At 40.2% G+C, this 18,079-nt stretch overlaps 1 protein-coding gene across 3 annotated transcripts in view; it reads right to left on the bottom strand.

Moving 5' to 3' along the window:
• MET (MET proto-oncogene, receptor tyrosine kinase) overlaps positions 1 to 18,079 on the bottom strand; it is a 112,469-nt gene that overhangs the window by 56,135 nt on the left and 38,255 nt on the right. For all 3 annotated transcript variants that reach the window (XM_046669430.1, XM_046669429.1, XM_046669431.1), the window contains one exon: positions 1,666 to 1,857. In XM_046669430.1, the coding sequence (XP_046525386.1) occupies positions 1,666 to 1,857 (192 nt within the window). The remainder of the gene's footprint in view (positions 1 to 1,665; positions 1,858 to 18,079) is intronic.

Here is an 18,079-nt window from a genome sequence, read left to right as displayed (position 1 = left end):
TGTACTGGGGGGATTTGGGGAGAAAAAGGAAAAATAAAATCTTTAAAAAAAAAGTGTCAGACCTAAAATGACTATAGAAAGCTGCTTAATATGAAACTGGATTGGTGAGGTAATAGAGAATTTAGAAAAAAAGAAAAGCAGAAATAAAGATAAAGGGAAGCAAATCAATAGAATGAACATATTAGGAAGTCAATAGATGTTAGCCTCTCTCATCCTCCTCCAAATCTTTCGGAATTCAGCACAATAACATCGATGTAAACTAAAAACACATAAACACAACATAATACTATGTATTTTGCAAGGATAATAGATATGACCATATTTCAAATATGTTAGAGTGCTTGTCTGTGTGGGAGGGGACCGGGCAACCCTCCTTCAGATTTTGAGGAGCTAAGGACAGAATTAAACGGTGTGAGGTGGGTAAATAAGAACACTGAGCTGGGAGGGTAGGAGGAGGGGGAGAAAAAGGGTAGTTAACTGTGAAGCAGTGGGAGGAGGAGAGACTAAGCGTGGGAACACTTAGATAACAGGATCCATATGATACGTTTTGAGCTAGGAAGGTTTTACTTACATGTTTTATGACTTTGAAAAAGCTCCACCCTGCCCACTAGTACAGGACAAACATGATTTAAAATATGGTAACGACCAATATCTAGACTGCTATAAAGACAGTGGAATTTTTAAAAATGTTTTGTAAAAGAATACAGATAGAGGATGTACATACGGACGGGCAAGTCACAGGAAAACATCTTCGTCCTCAATTGGTTTACTAGAAGTCGTTGTCTGACGAGGATGTTACTTATACCAGACAATTATGAAATAAGCATCTCTCTTTAAAAGATACTTCTAGTATTTGTGGAAAGTCAATATTTCCATAGATGCCATCGTCATCCTGCATTAATCAAGAATCTACTAATGAACTCAGGTTGAAAGCTCTACTTAATAACCATTAAAGCCATAAGACAGATCCAACACAAGAGCATTTTCATTTCTGCAAAGTGCTATAATTCTTGTATCTAGGAAACACAACAACTGCAAGTCTGAAATGTGAACTTTTATTGTATGGAAATACTGTTGCTAACCATTAAGAGCATTTCTTAACAAAATCCGGGTATTTTTCCCCCAGTATCTGAACTTCTTTGTGTCTCAGCCCATCATTTTGCAGAATCAGGAAAGCTGGAGTTACAATGGGATTTTGATGATAACGTCCCTTCCTAACTCCTGCCAATATTTCTCAATGATGTGAATGTTTCTTCTCATGGAGGCGCACGGTTCACACAATAGCTCTCCTTTGATCTGTAGCTTCCCTTGAAATAGGAAAACATCGCCTGGAAGTTCTTTAATTGTTTCATTTTATTTTCCAATCATGTGATAGAATTCATGAATGGAAAAAAAAAAAACCAAACTCAAACCATTCTGGGCAAGAAAATTAAAGCAACCACATTTAAACTGAAAGCTTCGTGAATTTAGCAAAAACAGGCCATACACTTCCTAAAAAGTGGACCAGGCTTCATTGTTTTGCTTTCATTCTGTGTCTCTAGCTTCTACTGTGATTTTCACTTTACAATATTTGCAAACACCTTACTGCAAAAACAAAAACAAATACAAATTAACTGCATAAATCCAGATAAAACAGACACACAGTCACTCTCAGAAAGCATTTACCTGCATGAAGCGACCTTCTGATGTCCCAAGATTAGCTATAGTGAGGTTTCCTTTAATGAAGGTGGATATAGATGTCAAGAGGACTTGGTTGAATTGGCCCATGAACAAGTCAACGCGCTGCAAAGCTGTGGTAAACTCCGTTCGATATTCATCATTGCGCACTTCACAGCCTGATGAATTTCTCAAAAGTGTCTGGAATAAAATGTAGTCATAGAATTAATGAGTCCAGATGCGAACAAGCTGGTAAGAAACTCTTTGGTGTGTCTTTTCAGAGCTTGGAGGGAAATGGCAAGGATAACTGTGCAAATAGCTCCAGACAGGCAGAAATATTTCTAATGACCTAAATGGCTCCAGTATTGCTAGGTGCTGTTGTGTATATATAGACCCTAAACTGAGGGCAAACCTTACTATCATAATTTGGACTGTCGTTCAATATGTGCATACCTAAAGATGGAACTTCGCTGGTGCTATTAAAAGAAAAACAAAACCATAAATGTCTCAGCCCTGGACATAAAGGGAATGCTTCTAGTAGGCAAGTCCAATGAGATGAAGTTCAACTAAAATAATCATGAACGTTGGAGTCACAGTAGGACATTGTAATTTAAAAAGTGTGCCTTTGTGCATCTGTGTGCAGGGAGATAGTGGGGGGTGGTGGGTGACAGATATTTCATGGGGAGCCCCCAGAGCATAAAGCCCAGACCCAAGTGCCTGCATCAAATCTGGTCCCCAATGCTTATTTACTTTCCACAGTCCCTATAATCTCTCTCTGTTTGTGAAATTCACGTTATCTCTGTTTCAATTCCCCCATCTGTAAAATCAAGGGAATTACAGAAATATGCCTAGCTGATAGAGCTGTTGTAAAGATTAAATGGGCTAGTTTATAGAGCTCTCTTACCACACAACCCAGCATGCAGAGAATACCACTTAAGTATTTGTCATCGTTAGGGTGAAAAGGCTCAAAAAATGTAAAAGCGGCACATCAAATCCCTCAGTAGTCAGCTTACTAAAAAGCAATTGAGGGTTCAATCAGGTATTTATCCTTTAGGCTCAACTTTAAAGGGAAAGATTTTAAAAAATATTGTTCAGTAATATATGACAGTTAAACACTGTGGAGCCCTCCTTGCACCTTGACGCTTCAGTCTGCCAGTTTCCTCTACTTCTCAGTCTCCTTTGCAGGACCATCCATGCTTGGCCATCAGTGTCAGGGTCTCTCAAGGCTCCAGCCTCGGGCTGCTCCTCCGCTCACTCTTCACACTCCCCAGGCAATCTCAGTCTCTCCTGTGACGTCTATCACTAGTTAGCTGACACACACGTTGGGACCTCCAGGCTACCCCTCTCCTCGGAGCTGAGTGGCATATGTCAAACTGCCTATGAAACCTGCATTCAGATGTCTCAAAGACCTCAGGCTCAACAGGACCAAGGTAGAAATTACAATCTTCCTCCATGCCTGATTTTACGATAAAATGCATCCCAGCAAGTGGCTCTACCACTCCTCCAGGTGCACAAGTCAGGAATCTAAGCATCACCCTTGATTCCTCCCCACATACAGTCCATCACCAATTCCACCAACTGCAGTTTCTATCTCTTGGATCCATCCAGTTTTCTCTATCTCTACCATGTCACCCTTCCTCCAAGCCACCCCATCCCTTTCCTGGACTACTACAATGGCTTCTCAACTGGACCTGCCACATCCAATCTCATCCAATCTCTTTCCATATCCCTTCTCTATATTGCAGACAGATTTTCTTTCTACCTTTTTTTTGGTGAGGAAGATTCACCCTGAGCTAACATCTGTGCCAATCTTCCTCTATTTCATGTGGGATGCTGCCAAAGCATGGCTTGAGGAGCGGTGCCAGGTCTGCACCCAAGATCCGAACCTGCAAACTCCGGGCCTGCTGAAGCAGAGTGTGCGAACTTAACCACTACGTCACTGGGCTCACCTCCAGATTTTCTTTTTAAAACACAAATCTCATCATATTACTCTGTTTAAAACACTTAATGTCTCCCAATTGCACTCAGGATCAAGGACAAAATTTTCAACATGGCCTGTTGGGCCCTACATCATCTGGCCCCTACTCACCTTCTCCAGACTCACCCTGGACCATGCTCTCCCTTGCTCTCTGTGCTCCAGTAAGCTGGCCTTCTATCAGTTCTCCAAATATGCCATGTGTCCTCCATTATAGGGCCTTTGCACATGCTGTTCCCTCTGCTTGGAATGCTCCTTCCACCTCTTTCACTTTGTTAACTCCTACACCTCCTTCAGATCTCAGCTTGTCATCATTTCCTGAAGTTAAATGTTTCTAGGTCAAAGGCTTCTATTGTAGACTGTCATAATACCTTTTATCTATGTGGCATTAGCATTCGTTACAGCTGCAACTGCTATTTGCTTGTGTGATATATAATTGATGTGAGACTTGTCGCAAGTGGCTCCCTGCGATCAGGGACCCTGCTTGTTCACCACTATATCGCTGGCAGTAGATGAAATATCACACATAGTAGATGTTTAATAAATATTAATTGAATGAATGAACAAGTAAGTAAATCAATTACGGGTAGATGGGGAGTGAGTGTGGAGATATGAACCAATTTACGACAGCTATTTTTTCAGGAATGGGGTAGTTTCAGTTTGTAACGGACAAATAAAGGAACTGGATCTTGACTATCTTAACAAGATAGTTGTGAATTGGTAAATTTGGGGCAGAAAATGGGGGGCAAGAAGATGTATTAATGAAAACAAAATCTAACTTGGAAGAAAAAGAGGAAAAAAGTTCATTTCTACACACCTTTGGATGCAGCTACAAGTCCAGGAAAATGATTTGAAGATTAGAAATTCTCTATTATTGCCCTATTATATTTATAATAATCAGAAAGTTGTCACAGCATATTTCAAACCAACTTAATGTTTAAGAACAAACTGAAATAAAAAATTTAGTTATCCTTATGTAAAATAACCCTACTTCTTAACATCAGACTTCTGTCACATAGAATGCAAAGTTTTTATGTCTATTGACATTAAAGGTTAAAAATCACCTAAGATGCTGTTTTATTTGGTGACAACTGTTTCTTCATTTTAAATGGCGATAAATGAGCAAGCAGAGAATCTCACAGATGCTAAACCTACGGACTCCTGTAATTAATAAAATGCCCTAGTTCTAGACATTTATTTTGATATATTAATGAGTGCAATTTCACTATTTAATTAGAAGCTTTTCTTCACTAAAGTACTGTAGATTGCTCTTAGGAGTAGCAGATAACTGAGATGTACCAGCAATTCAATAGTAACCTATTAACTGGTAATTAAGTTTCTATCGGTGATCAATCATCCATTTTGCAGAGATAGCCAGAGCTAAGCGAAGCTACTTAAAGGAGCAGAGACCAGTTTTAAATCAAACACCATCCCAAGTTTTCCATTATAGAAGTGACTGCTCTCCAGGGCCAGCTTCTGTGGTTTTGTTCCTTCTCTTGCTCGTTCTTACTTTTTTCTACGTCTAGGTGGCATTCTGGGAACTTGAAAGCCTCAAACTTGACCTGGGGTTCGGTGCTGGTGAGATATAATGGATTCACTGGGATGGAAAACAATCGGCTGTGTGTGGAGTAGAGTTTTACACTGTAAATTAATAGCAGCCTTCAATTAACAAGAGGACAGGGCTTGTCTCATTCATCTTTGATCCCCCTTGTGTATCATGCCCAGCACACAGTAGGTATTTAGTAACAACTTGCTGGAAAATTAAGGCATATGCAAAGAAACCAGAGAGAAAGCCCGTCTGCCTACCCAGCTTGCTCTGTGGTCTGTCTTGCTGAGCAAGGTGAGCTGGGGAATGGAGGCGAGATGGATCCTGGAGTGTTTGCAAACCTGCAGGAACTCGCTGATCTTTTCTAAATGGCAGGAGAGCAGTATGAGGAGAACTTCAGCTTCTCTGTGTTTGTTTCCTCACATGTAAGGCATAAACGTAGAACTCAGCCTCAGAGTTAACGTAACATTTATATTGTGCATTTCAAGATTGCTCCTTCAGGAAATAACAAGCTCTCTAAACGGTACCTCCTCCAGGACTGACAGGATTAAGTTATGTCTCTATTTCCCCCCAAAACAAATTCCTCAGTAAAGAAACATTGCACAATGTTGGACTAGGATCTATGGAACTCCTTTACCTTGAAAAATTGTGCAATTTGGAGCCAAAAAACAAACATCATGTCAGGTTCAGGTGGCATTCAAATTCATAAGCCAGGGGAGCCCCACCTTTTTCTTTTTCACTTTCTCCATAGCTGAGATCTACAGGAGAGGGGTAGGGGCATTAGCATCCAGGAGAGAGTGACATTCCAGGGTTCACTGTAGGAGAGGGGACTACTCGTTGTCTCTTCCCTCGGAGAATCCTGATAAACTCCATGACTGGGGTCAGCGTGGCAGGAATTGGCCTGCAGAGCCGCAGGCTGTCTTTGAGCTTGAAGAGTAGCACTTTAACCATTACAAAGCCTCAGCATTGCAAAGGTAAAGCCTTGTGCAAATATCACTAAAGCTCAGTCTGACTCACTACGTCCCTTAAAGATAATGAGCGAACATGTTTGCTGCTTACTTGTGCAGGGATGCTGGGGTGGCTGCTTCTACTGTGTGATACACAGTTAGCTCCTGGGTGTTGCATTTGGGGCAGGATTGGGTCCAGCTGGAAGAGCAACTACAGACTTGCTGCCAGAGGTCTCCTTGCCACTGCCACTTCCCTCAAAGCCAGGAGGTCTTGTGCTTTGGGGTAAAACTAAGCAAGGTTGGTGGAAAGCAGTTCTCTGGTACAACAGCTGATTTGGGGCACCGCAGAAGAGTCTACAGAGAAGGTCTCACCCCAGCACGAGTTGGGGAGCCAGACTAATGCTCTCCCTTTAGTAACAAAGGGAGGAAGAAGGAAGGAAGGAAGGGAGGGAGGGAGGAAATGAATCTTTACCCTGCACCTTCACTGTGCCAGGCACTGAGCTGGGCATTTTCACATCAACAGGACTCATAGCAGCCCCGTGAGCTTTTATTGCGCTCAATTTCCAGGAGGAGGTGGTTCAGGGCAGCCAAGGGTGTGGCCACAGTGTCCAGTTCACTGTAACTGGCACTAGAATTTAGTTCTCTCTGATTCTCAAGCTCATGCATTTCTTTTGCTACTGTTTACTATTCTGGGCAAAGTTCTGAGAATTGCACAATTACAAAAATGGAAAGGGCCTTCGAGACCATCTTACTCCAGCTCCTCATTTTATATGAAAAAATGAAAGTCAGAGAAGTCACAACTCTCAGAGAGCTGGAATCATTGAACAGAAGTTATCATTTAACATGTAAAAAACTTACAACTCTTCCAAGTAGGAAATGTAGATTTGCTGACCCCTGATTCCTTTGCTGAGAGAAAGGCTGGAATTAATGTTTTTCTGGCTAACAGCCCAGGGATGACCACTCGCATTTTGGGCTGTTCTAATCAGCTTGGCTCTCATGTCTAGTTCTCTTTGTTACCTATTTAGGTTAATGAACATCACCATGTTCCATCCAGGTAACTGTGAAATTTCGGTCATCACCAACTCCTCTTTCTCTAGCATTTCCCACATCCAACTAGCGGCTAAGTCCTGCTAAACCCCATCTGCAGTGTCTCTCCTGTGCAGCCCTCCAGCCACACCCACACCCTGCCCCAGGTGAGATGTTTCCTCAGTGGCCTTCTGGCCTCCTATCTCAACTGCCTTGCAGCAGTTAGGAGCCATCACTCCCGGCTTCAAAACTTTAGTTGTTCCCCAAAGGCCTTCAAGAAAAGTCCAAATTCCTTAGTACGGCATCCAAACCTGTCTCGATTTATGTTTTTAGTCTTTCTTCCATTAAGGCGAAGGTCGGGTGACCATCTAGGACAGAAATGAATCTCAGAGTGGCCATCCTGACACAAGACCCTTCCCATTCTTGGATTCTTGCATTTGCTCTGGCAGCTGATGCCCCGCCTCCCGCTAGTCACTGATATCCGCTCCTTGCTCATGTAAACCTGAAGCCTGGCTCTCTTCTAAAGTCTCTCTTTACAAGGTCTTTTGACTGATGGAAGTAATGTGCTTTATTGGGTAGGGGAGGGGAGACAGTGACAAAAAACAAAGTGGATAGTATAAGGTACAGGAAGATACCATGTAGCTTGAGATTTGAGTCAAGAGGAAAAAAGAAATCAGAAAAAAAAATTCACTCAATACAATATATTGTTCAGACATATACACATGTGTAGTGCAACTAATGGCAAGAGCAAGATGGACAATTTACAATTGATATTTACCCACTTTTCTAGGAGGGAGAGGGACATGACTGAGGGGGATCCAGAGGGGGCTGCAAAGGCATTGGTAATAGTCTCTTCTTTAAGCCCAGTGATAGAAAAATCCGTATTTGTTTTATTTTTCAAACATACACACACACAACACAAATACATTATATACATTATGTAGTACATGATTCTTTTGTATATATGAATACATTATATTAAAAATAAATTTTAGGGGCCAGCCCCATGGCCGACTGGGTAAGTTTGCACATTCCACTTTGGCCGCCCAGGGTTTCGGCGCTGTGGCTCCTGGGTGTGGACAGGTACTGCTCATCAAGCTGTGCTGGGGCAGCGTCCACATAGCACAGCTAGAAGGACCTGCAACTAGAATATACAACTATGTACCGGGGGGCTTTGGGGAGAAGAACAAAGCAAACAAACAACAAACAAAAAGACTGGCAACAAACGTTGGCTCAGGTGCCAATATTTAAAGAAAAAAAATTAAAAGAAAGCAGTGAATAAATGGGAAGTGAGAAAGTAGAGAGCCTTTTGAGAAATCTCTCCACTCCAATTCCTTAATGTCCTAAGCAGGTCTGAAACTTCTCAAGGCTTTTCTCAGCTCACAGGAACTCATACTAATAATATTAAATAACATCTGCATAGTGGATTATGGTTTCCCAAGTACATTATCTCATCTGATCCTCTCAACAAGTTTGTGACTTGCGTTTGTCATGAACATCGTATTTCTACAGATGAAGGAACTGAGGTTCAGAGAGTTGTCAGTAAATTCAGAGCTTGAATCCTAGTTGTTGATTTCAAATCCTATAGTCCTTATGCTGCATCATGCCACTTACTTACAGGTTCCTACATATTTCTGAGACAGATCCACACTCTAGGGATGGTCTGAGGACCTGGTAGAGAAGAAGAATCAGCATGCCTACAGGACAGGACTGGTCCTACCCCAGCTAGAATGTGAGGAGTCGAGTGACTTCAGGCAAATCACTTGATCTCTCTGGGTCTGAGTTTCATTTTACATATTTAACAAATATTTGTTCGTAGTGCTCACAATGTGTCAGACACTGTTCCACAGCATTTTCCAAATATTAATTCACTGAATCCCAGGAGGAAACTGAGGCACAGAGTGGTCACATGACCAGCAGCGGCAGGGCCAGGACTAAACCTAGGCCATGGCCTCAGGGTCTTCATCACCGCACTAGGCTACATGCTCCTTGTCTGTAAAGGGAAGGGTTGAGCAAACTGATCTCAAAGTTCTCTTCCAGCTCCACCACGCTTGGATCTATGGATGGCTTTCCAAAGCTTCCCCTGGGCTTGGAATCGCCAAACTGCCATCAGCCCGCAACAAACAACAAACAAATGATTGCTCAGGACGTTTAGGACGCCATGAGTAAACAGTCACCATCCCCCACCCAGCAGAGGCTACTCCCAAACCTAAATAGATTCTGGATACATATGCCTATTCTAAAAGAAGTTTTGAAAAACATTTAATTTTTCAAGACTTATTTCTTTCTAAAATAATTACATGACATCAACTCTGAGATCAGTGGTAAGTAGTTTTGTTTTTTTTAAAACTGGTTACAAACTTGATTCCGTAACTCAACAGCTTATATACTGTCATAGGGCTAAATAACAGGAATTACTCTAGAATCTGTAAGCCTTGAAACAATAATTAATTTAGTCTTTCTTTAACTTTTCATGAGAACTTGCCAGCTTTTTTTTACCTCAGACATACACCTTTTTTATAAAAAGAAAACTGAAGTGGTATATAGCTTAATGTATTTGATTCAAAATGTTTCCCCTAATTAACATTATGATGCATGCAGTGAATATGCAATTACATTTAATTCAGTATAATTAAGGATGTGATATATTTAAAATAGTGATTCTTTTAATTGATCTATAGGACAGATTTACCTCATCTATAGATAATTTAAATCAGTCTTGCAGACAGATTTTTAAAAACGTGCTATCTTGCAAAATCTTTGCCAGTTCACTCATACCAGCTCTCTTCCCTCCCTGCCCATAATTAACTGAAGCAATTTAATATAAACTTTATTCATAATTATACTTTGTACAAATTCTGTGGTTTTCAGGGGGATACATATTTCAAAATAGCAAGTTCCTCTTTGCCTAGGGCTTTTCATATAGTTGGCTAAAAACTCAATTGCTTTAATTTCAGGAATTCCACTTAGCTTATTTCCCTAAATTTCATTCATGTGCTCTCTTTATGCAGTGGGACTGGGAGGGGGGTGGTGTGGAACTGACCGCAGGCAGAAGCACAGAGCTTTGAACTTCAGTGTCTGGTTATGTTTCTTTCAGACATATTTACCTTCTCTCAGTCTGTTCTCAGATGTCTAAGATTTCAACAATGAAGACTGATTCTCTGTAAAATGCAGAAGAGTCAACTCTCTGACAGAGCAGACGCTTCTCTTTGGGGTCTTTAATACAAAGCCAGACTGTTAGGGTGGTGTAGTCAAACCCTAAGAATCTGACTACGTTGTTTTGCACTATGAAGAGGACTTGGTCTGATGCTGTGCTCAGTGCACAGTTTAAAAAAGCTGCCCCAACACTTCTGCTGCCACGAACTCCCCTTGAAGTAATCCTGCCTCACGGCTTCAATAGCCATGGTTCACGACAACCTGAGACCTCAGTTGGAGTTCTAGCAGGGGAGCAAAGCTGAGGGGCAGTTAAGGAAGAGTTGCTTCCTCTCTAGGAAGGAAGAAAGGGCATCTTCTCTGGCTGTGTGCAGAACCTCAGATGGCCATGAACGTAGCATAACCAGGCATCTGGCCAGCCAGCTGCTGGCTCAACACTGGTGATTCATGAGGTGATGGATGCTGCCTCGTGGCAATGATCTAACTTCACACCCCAGCAGCACTCTGTCTTCTGAGGACCAGCCCTGTCTCTGCAACTGCCTTCAGGCCAAGTTTGCATGTACCGGTGGTGACATTCAAACTCATCATTTTTTCCAAAATGACTCCCTCTTCTAGTTTCCTATTTCTTTATAGCATCAATAGCTACCCTCTCCCTCAATCTGAGATCTCATCTATCTTTGACTCTTCCTTTTCTTTTATTGTTTATATCCACCTATCAACTCTTATATATTTTTCTATTGAATTAAAGGAAATCTCATACTTGGCTTCCTACAATCTGACTTCCTTGATTCCAGAATCTCCTTCCTCAAGTCCACTCCTATAACTTTTTAGTGTAATGTTCCCCAAATACCTCCTTGGTCATGTCCAGTGGTAATCACCCTAGCCTACTGGAGAAGGGCATGGGCTCAGGTTTGGCCCTGCCCTTACCAGCTGTGAGAACTTAGAGAGGATACTTAGATCTCCAAGCCTCAGGTCTTCACCTGTAAAACGGAAAAACACATACCTATATAACAGAATTGTTTTGAGGTTTAAATGAAATTAATCCAGTACCAGCTATATATTAAATGGTTACTTCCTTCATTCATTCAGTCATTCAAAAATATTTACTGAGACCTGTAACAGGTTGAATAGTGTCCCCTCAAAAATTCATGTTCACCTGGAACCTCAAAATGGGACCTTATTTGGAAACAGGCTCTTTCATATGTAATTAGTTAAAGATCTTGAGATGAAGTCATCCTGGATTTAGTGTGAGCCCTAACTTCAATGAACGTTGCCTTTACAAGAGGAGAGGACACATAGAGACACACAGGGAAGATGGCCATGTGAAGATGGAGGCAGAGATTGAAGTTGTCTGCCACAACCTAAGGACTGCCTGGGACCACCAGAACTCTAAGAGGCCAGGAAGCCTTCTTCACTAGAGCCATCAAAGGGAGCACGACCTTGGCTGACACCTTGATTTCAGACTTCTGGTTTCCAGAACCATGTGAGAATAAATTTCTGTCGTTTTAAGCCACAAAGTTTGTGGTAATTTGTTCTGGAAGCCCTAGGAAACGAATACAAAACCATACCATGTGACAGATACTGTTCTGGGTGCTAGAAGGATACAGTAGCAGACAAAAAAGACCTAAGTCCTTGCCCTTACATAAATAGTTATTACTACTTTTGCTGTTGATGGTCTAGCGATTCTTCATAACGCCTATAAAGACAAAGACTAAAATTCTAATTATTTAGATTAACAAGCCTTCGGGTCTTCTTCTGTAAAATGGAAACACTCACACCTATCTAATAGAATTACTTACAGCTAGTAAGTAAGGTTGGACCTGTTACCTGTCTACTATTATTTTTCATTATGCTTTAAAGCAGGGGTTGGCACCCTTTTTTTGTAAAGGGCTAGATGGCAAATATGTTAGACTTTGAGTGTCACAGGGTTTCTGGAGCATACATTAGTTTTTGCCTGTGTGTTATTTTTTAACCCTTTAAAAAATGTAAAAACCATTCTTAACTTGCTAAGTGTACAAAAACAGGCCACAGCTTGCCAACCCTAGCAAATGCTTCTACCTGTAGTCCAGTCTGTTTCCTCAATGTCCCTTGAAGGTACCATGCACACAGGAAGACAAGAGACAGATACACAAAACAGCTAGTAGTATTGCAAAGGGCAAAGAACACAGTGGATAGATAAGTTCTAAAAACACTGGTACAGGTAGTAAATGCTATCAGATTAGGAAAGGATAAGATCAGTGTGGCACTAACGGCTAGAGAAGGCTCATGGCAGAGGCTGAAGTTGAGCCAGGTCTTGACGGGACAGAAGTTAGATTAGTGAAGAGGGAAGAGATAAATACTTGGAGCAGAATATATTATACGTATATGTGTGTATGGATTTATAAACATGTACAAATGCATTTATATATAAATAAAATAAATATATATCCACTCTCCTCTCAAGGTCTCCCCAGGATTCAAAAGACTCAGAATTCTACAACAATAGGGGCTGTGGAATTCTAAGTGTTAAAACTTTTGCTTCTTTATCATCATTTCCTAACGTGAATCAGATCTGAAACAGACCAAGTCCACGTGGTTTCGGTTAGCAGCCTTCATATTGCACTTCAATCACAGCCAGGAGTGACAGAGTGATTCATTAAAAAAGTTGTTCCAAGCGAGGCACATTGTAATGCTGAGTGTTAGAGGTTTTCTGCTTTTCTCTATTTAGTTAAAAGAAAACAAATTTCAAAGTACTTACTCATAGAAATACAAGAGATACTCAGAAGACAGAACACCGATTACCCTGCATTAACCAATAAAACAGAAGCAGTTCTTCCTGTAGGTGATAAGAGCTACGGTCTGTGTGCCTAACAGTGTCACACGCAAATAGAAACAGGCTGAGGAATGTCTTAGTGGAGGGCCGGGAGAGGTGAAAGAAGGATGAAACCAGAGTCCGTCAGCTGTGCCCGATATATTGTTTAAACCCATGACTATATTCTAGCCTGCCATCACTGTCATCGCCTCCTATCCCTCCTTCCATCTTACCATTGTGCAGTGAGACTCTTTACTCATCTCCTCCTCTTGTTCCTGACCAGAACCTCAATCTGTGGGCCACCCTACTCCCTGGCCAAAGTCCCTGAGGCCCTTACCAAACTCTCTACTAATCTTACTGCATTTACGTCAAGGCCAAGATCAGGAAAGTTTCTCCCTGTAGCAGCATGTAGTTGGTGCCTCGGAAGGTGGTGCTATGTGAAGTATAATCTTGCGGCCACAGTCACAGTGGTATTAAAAAAGACCGTCACCCTTCACTTCTTTTCCTTAACCCATACATTATTTTGAACTTGAAGTCATAGATTGGTGGGCAATAGTGAACACGTGTGGATTCCAAATGCAAACTTCATGGCAGGGCACCTCTATGGGTACCACTGCTTCAGCAACATCCACCAGAAGGTGTTGTTTAAAGTCTAACACAGCGGTTGGGCCAGTGGCCGAGTGGTTAAGTTCACATGCTCCACTTTGGTGGCCCAGGGTTTCACCGGTTCGAATCCTGGGCACGGACCTGCCACCACTCATCAAGCCATGCTGAGGCGGCATCCCACATAGCAGAACTAGAAGGATCTACAACTAGAATATACAACTATGTACTGGGGGACTTTGGGGAGAAGAAGAAGAAAAAGAAGACTGGCAACAGATGTTAGCTCAGTTGCCAATCTTTTAATAAAGTCTCACACAGACAGTATCACACACTCAGAGGGGAAGCCCTGTTCACAGGCTCAAGAAAGCCTTAAGGAGCAAAGAAGTTACTCTGTTCTTTCTCCTTTTAATGGCTTTAATTGTGTCTTCCCAAAGTTGATCACAAAGCTCTGGAATTCCCGTCTATTCACCCTCCCTCTCTTCACTTTTCTTCTCCTTTCATTTTTCTCCTTTGTTCTTTGATACATCTTCATCCCAAACTGGAGGATGGAGGAAGGGCTGTGTGTGTGTGTGTGTGTGTCTAAGGAAAGGGCATAGGTAGTAGTGAGTGGAACTTTCCCGAATTTCTTCAATGCTAATTTAACTCTTGGAAACTACCCAATTCTATAAATTAGTTTTTAGAGATTTGGGGGAGAGAATGAAAAATTGTTTTATCTAAAAATTAGTTTTACTAATCAGCAATTTATTACATTATTTGAAATATGGGGGGCTTTGTTATAATTATTTACTCATTTGATAAATATATATTTTGTTCAAGCTATTGTGTTAGGTAGTGGAGATAAAAGCCATAGTCCATATCTTCAGGGGGCTAATGAGGGAACCAGTGAACATATCAGCACAGAGTTTGGTAAAAGATACGGTAGAAATAAGCAAAGGGTGCTACTGGAGTAGTCAAGAAAGGCAGCTTATCCAGAATGGGGGTGAGGGGAAAGCTAGAGAAGATTCCCAGGGGAAAGAAATGCCTGAGTGCAGTTGTAAACAATAAGGAGAAAGTGTTAACCTGACAAAATGAGTGTTAAAGGGAATCTGAGGCAGATAAAGTGATATGTGTTAAGGCAGGTTGTGAGGGAGACTGATGAATCTGGGAATTACAAGAATGACAGGTTGACACATATCCATTAAGGCGTTAATATCCAGAATATACAAGGAACTCATAAAACTCAATAGCAAAAACCCAAAGAACCCAATTAAAACATGGAGAAAGGACCTGAATACACATTTTTCCAAAGAAGACATGCAAATGGCCAACAGGCACAGGAAAAGGTGCTTAACATCACTAATCACAGGGAAATGCAAATCAAAACCACAATGAGATATCACTTCACACCTGTTAGGATGTCTCTTATCAAAAAGATAAGAGATAACAAATGCTGGAGAGGATGTAGAAAAAAGGAAACCCTTGTATGCTGTTGGTGGGAATGTAAACTGGTACAGCCACTATGGGCAACAGTATGGAGGTTCCTCAAGAAATTAAAAATAGATCTACCATATGATCCGGCAATCTCACTTCTGGATATATATCCAAAGGAAATGAAAATATTATCTCAAAGACATGTCTATACTCCCATGTTCATTACAGCATTATTTATAATAGCCAAGGTATGGAAACAACCTAAACGTCTGTCAACGAATGAATGGATAAAGAAGAAGATGTGGCATATATATAGATAGATAGATAGATAGATAGATAGATAGATAGATAGATAGATATACACACACAATGGAATATTATTTAGTCTTAAAAAGGAAAGAAATTCAGTCATTTGTGACAATATAGATAAACCTTTTATGCTAAGTGAAATAAGACAGAGAAAGACAACTACTGCACGGTATCACTCATGTAGAATCTAAAAAAAACAGTCAAACTCATAGAAACACAGAGTAGAAAAGTGGTTGCCAGGAGGTGGTGGGTGAGGGAGAGGTTACTAAAAGGGTACAAACTATCAGTAAAAAGATAAATAAGGTCTGAGGATCTAATGTATAACATGGTGACGATAATTGACAACACTGTATTGAATAATTGAAATTTGCTAAGAGAGTAGAACTTAAATATTCTGACAAAAACAAAAAGACAGATTGAGAATAGGGTAGAGTGGCAGTGGTGTGCTTGAGCCATCTTGTACATTATATAGAGAGCCAATTATAGAGCTTACACAGAGCCAATTAGAAATTATAGAAACAACTGTGAACATTTCTTCTTAGTTCTTGTTCAGTGACTTTACCTTGATAGCTTGAAGTTGGTTTGTTGGGGGTATTTAGACCGCACAAATGGGCAAACACTACAAATCAGGGGCTTCTGATCCCTCTCTCCCCAGAGTTAAACATTTACCAGCACCACACTGGTAAGAGCCAGGAAATATCCAGGGCCAAGGTAAGAAATTCCTTAAATATCATACTAAAGAATGTGGATTTTACTCTGAAACCATTGGGGAGCGCTCAAATTATTATAAGGGATGCAGTTACACAAATGGGTTTGCTTTCGAGAAAGATTACTTATTCTAGCAGCAGTATGGAAACAAACAAACTGGCCGGGGATGAGGATGGAACCAGAAAGATCTAGTGTTATCTTACTGGCATCATTTCCAACATGCTAATAAAACAAAACTTGTCTGGAATGATAACATACAATTTTTTGTTTCTGCTTTGTGTTTATGTAGAAGGAGAGAAGTAGTAAAGATTTTTAAACTTCATATTTACTATGAATGATGCTAGGTTTTATTCTGAAAAACGAAAAGAAGCAGCAGACTGATTTAGATTGAGCTAATGAAGAAGGCTGAGATAAGCTGAATGATTTTTTGGAAATATTAAGTTTCTGGATTAAATAGGTGTTGTTAGTTGCACCCAAACCAGCAGCTGGATAAGGTGCTTTAGAAAGTCTTAAATAAGGTTGGTACAAAGAATGAGAATGTCAACATGGGTTAATGAATGAGAGAGGTTGTGTAAACTATTACTTAATCCCATTTGAGGGTTTCCTGAGCCACTGGGGAACTGGGCTGAGGTTGATAGACAAGAATAAGGTTAGAAGGAAACAGAACATTAAACAAACAATAGTTCAGTTTAACTTGTGATTTACCCAGAGTTTAGAGTATAAAATGAAAGCCTTGCTAGTAGCAAAAAAGGTAAAATGAAGCTAAGCCAACATTGTTATTAAAATAATTGTCCAGCCACTCATGGAGCAGAGATTTTATTATATAGTGGCAGAGAAAATAGAAAATTTGATAGTTTCTTAACTAGTTCTTGAATCCCCAGCATACAGAGTATTAAATAAGGCTCCAGGAGTAATAACAGTTGGTTCCAAGGGCCCAGGGAACGCAGAGAAAGACTTCATATCTAAAGCTCACACAAATACTAAATTAATATTTACTTATGAAAACTTAGGTGTTTACTTTCCAAATATTTCATAATCCTTCTTTTTTCATGAGTTCATCTGCATTCAATTGGATTGTTATCTTATCACTAGGGTCATACGATGTTCAATATCATCTAGCTCACACCACAGCTCCCCTAGATCCCATTATAATTTGGAGGTTTTTTTTAATAAAGAACTTTCTTTTGTTAGGTGTGGTAAAGTCCTGGTACGTATTTTCCTATGATCTATAACTGTGCGACAAATAGTAAACTCCAACTTTTCAATACTGAGGAGAATATGCTTTCCTGTGCAGAATCTACTAGAAACAAATGGAGATAGGAGGGGCAGCATGGAGCTAATTAGTGCATACCCAGGATCATAAAAAGCATTGTTTGCCTAAAAACTTGAAAATGCTGCTTATGTTTTCATAAACATTTTATTCTAAAAAATTAGATAGAAAATATTATAAAGATTGCCACAATTTACCATCATATATTTTTTTAAAGCAGCCACATATCTTAGTCCTCTTTGTACACGTCAAAAACCTGTACTTTGACCTTTCAATGTTAATTACAAGTTATACCTACTATTGTTAAACTGCCACTTTTATATTACTCATCATTTTGCAAACACTGACTAATATTCTTAATATTGGGCCAGTAACAGAAGTGATCTTGTGCTTTGCCCAATTCTACTTGGAATCAATACCTTTTCTATGATTCTTCTAAAATGAGAGTAAGTTTAGTTGAGAGCAAGAAACACTGTCCATTTTTTTCCATATTGGCTCTAGATAAACGAAACATAACTGGTGTTTTTTAAATTAGAAATATTTCTCAATTACTCTTACTAATACATTTACTGATTCTTGTTTACCATGATGTTGGAGCCACAAATAAGTTTACATTTAATGAATCAGCAAATATATCATATTCTATTAAAAATTTCTCTTCTTTATTCATTTAACTCAGAGCCTT

The sequence above is a fragment of the Equus quagga genome, chromosome 8 (assembly GCF_021613505.1).
Source record: "Equus quagga isolate Etosha38 chromosome 8, UCLA_HA_Equagga_1.0, whole genome shotgun sequence".
Classification (NCBI taxonomy): domain Eukaryota; kingdom Metazoa; phylum Chordata; class Mammalia; order Perissodactyla; family Equidae; genus Equus; species Equus quagga.
The sequence above is the reverse complement of the archived record's forward strand: the minus strand, read 5'-3'. Positions and strand labels throughout refer to the sequence as shown.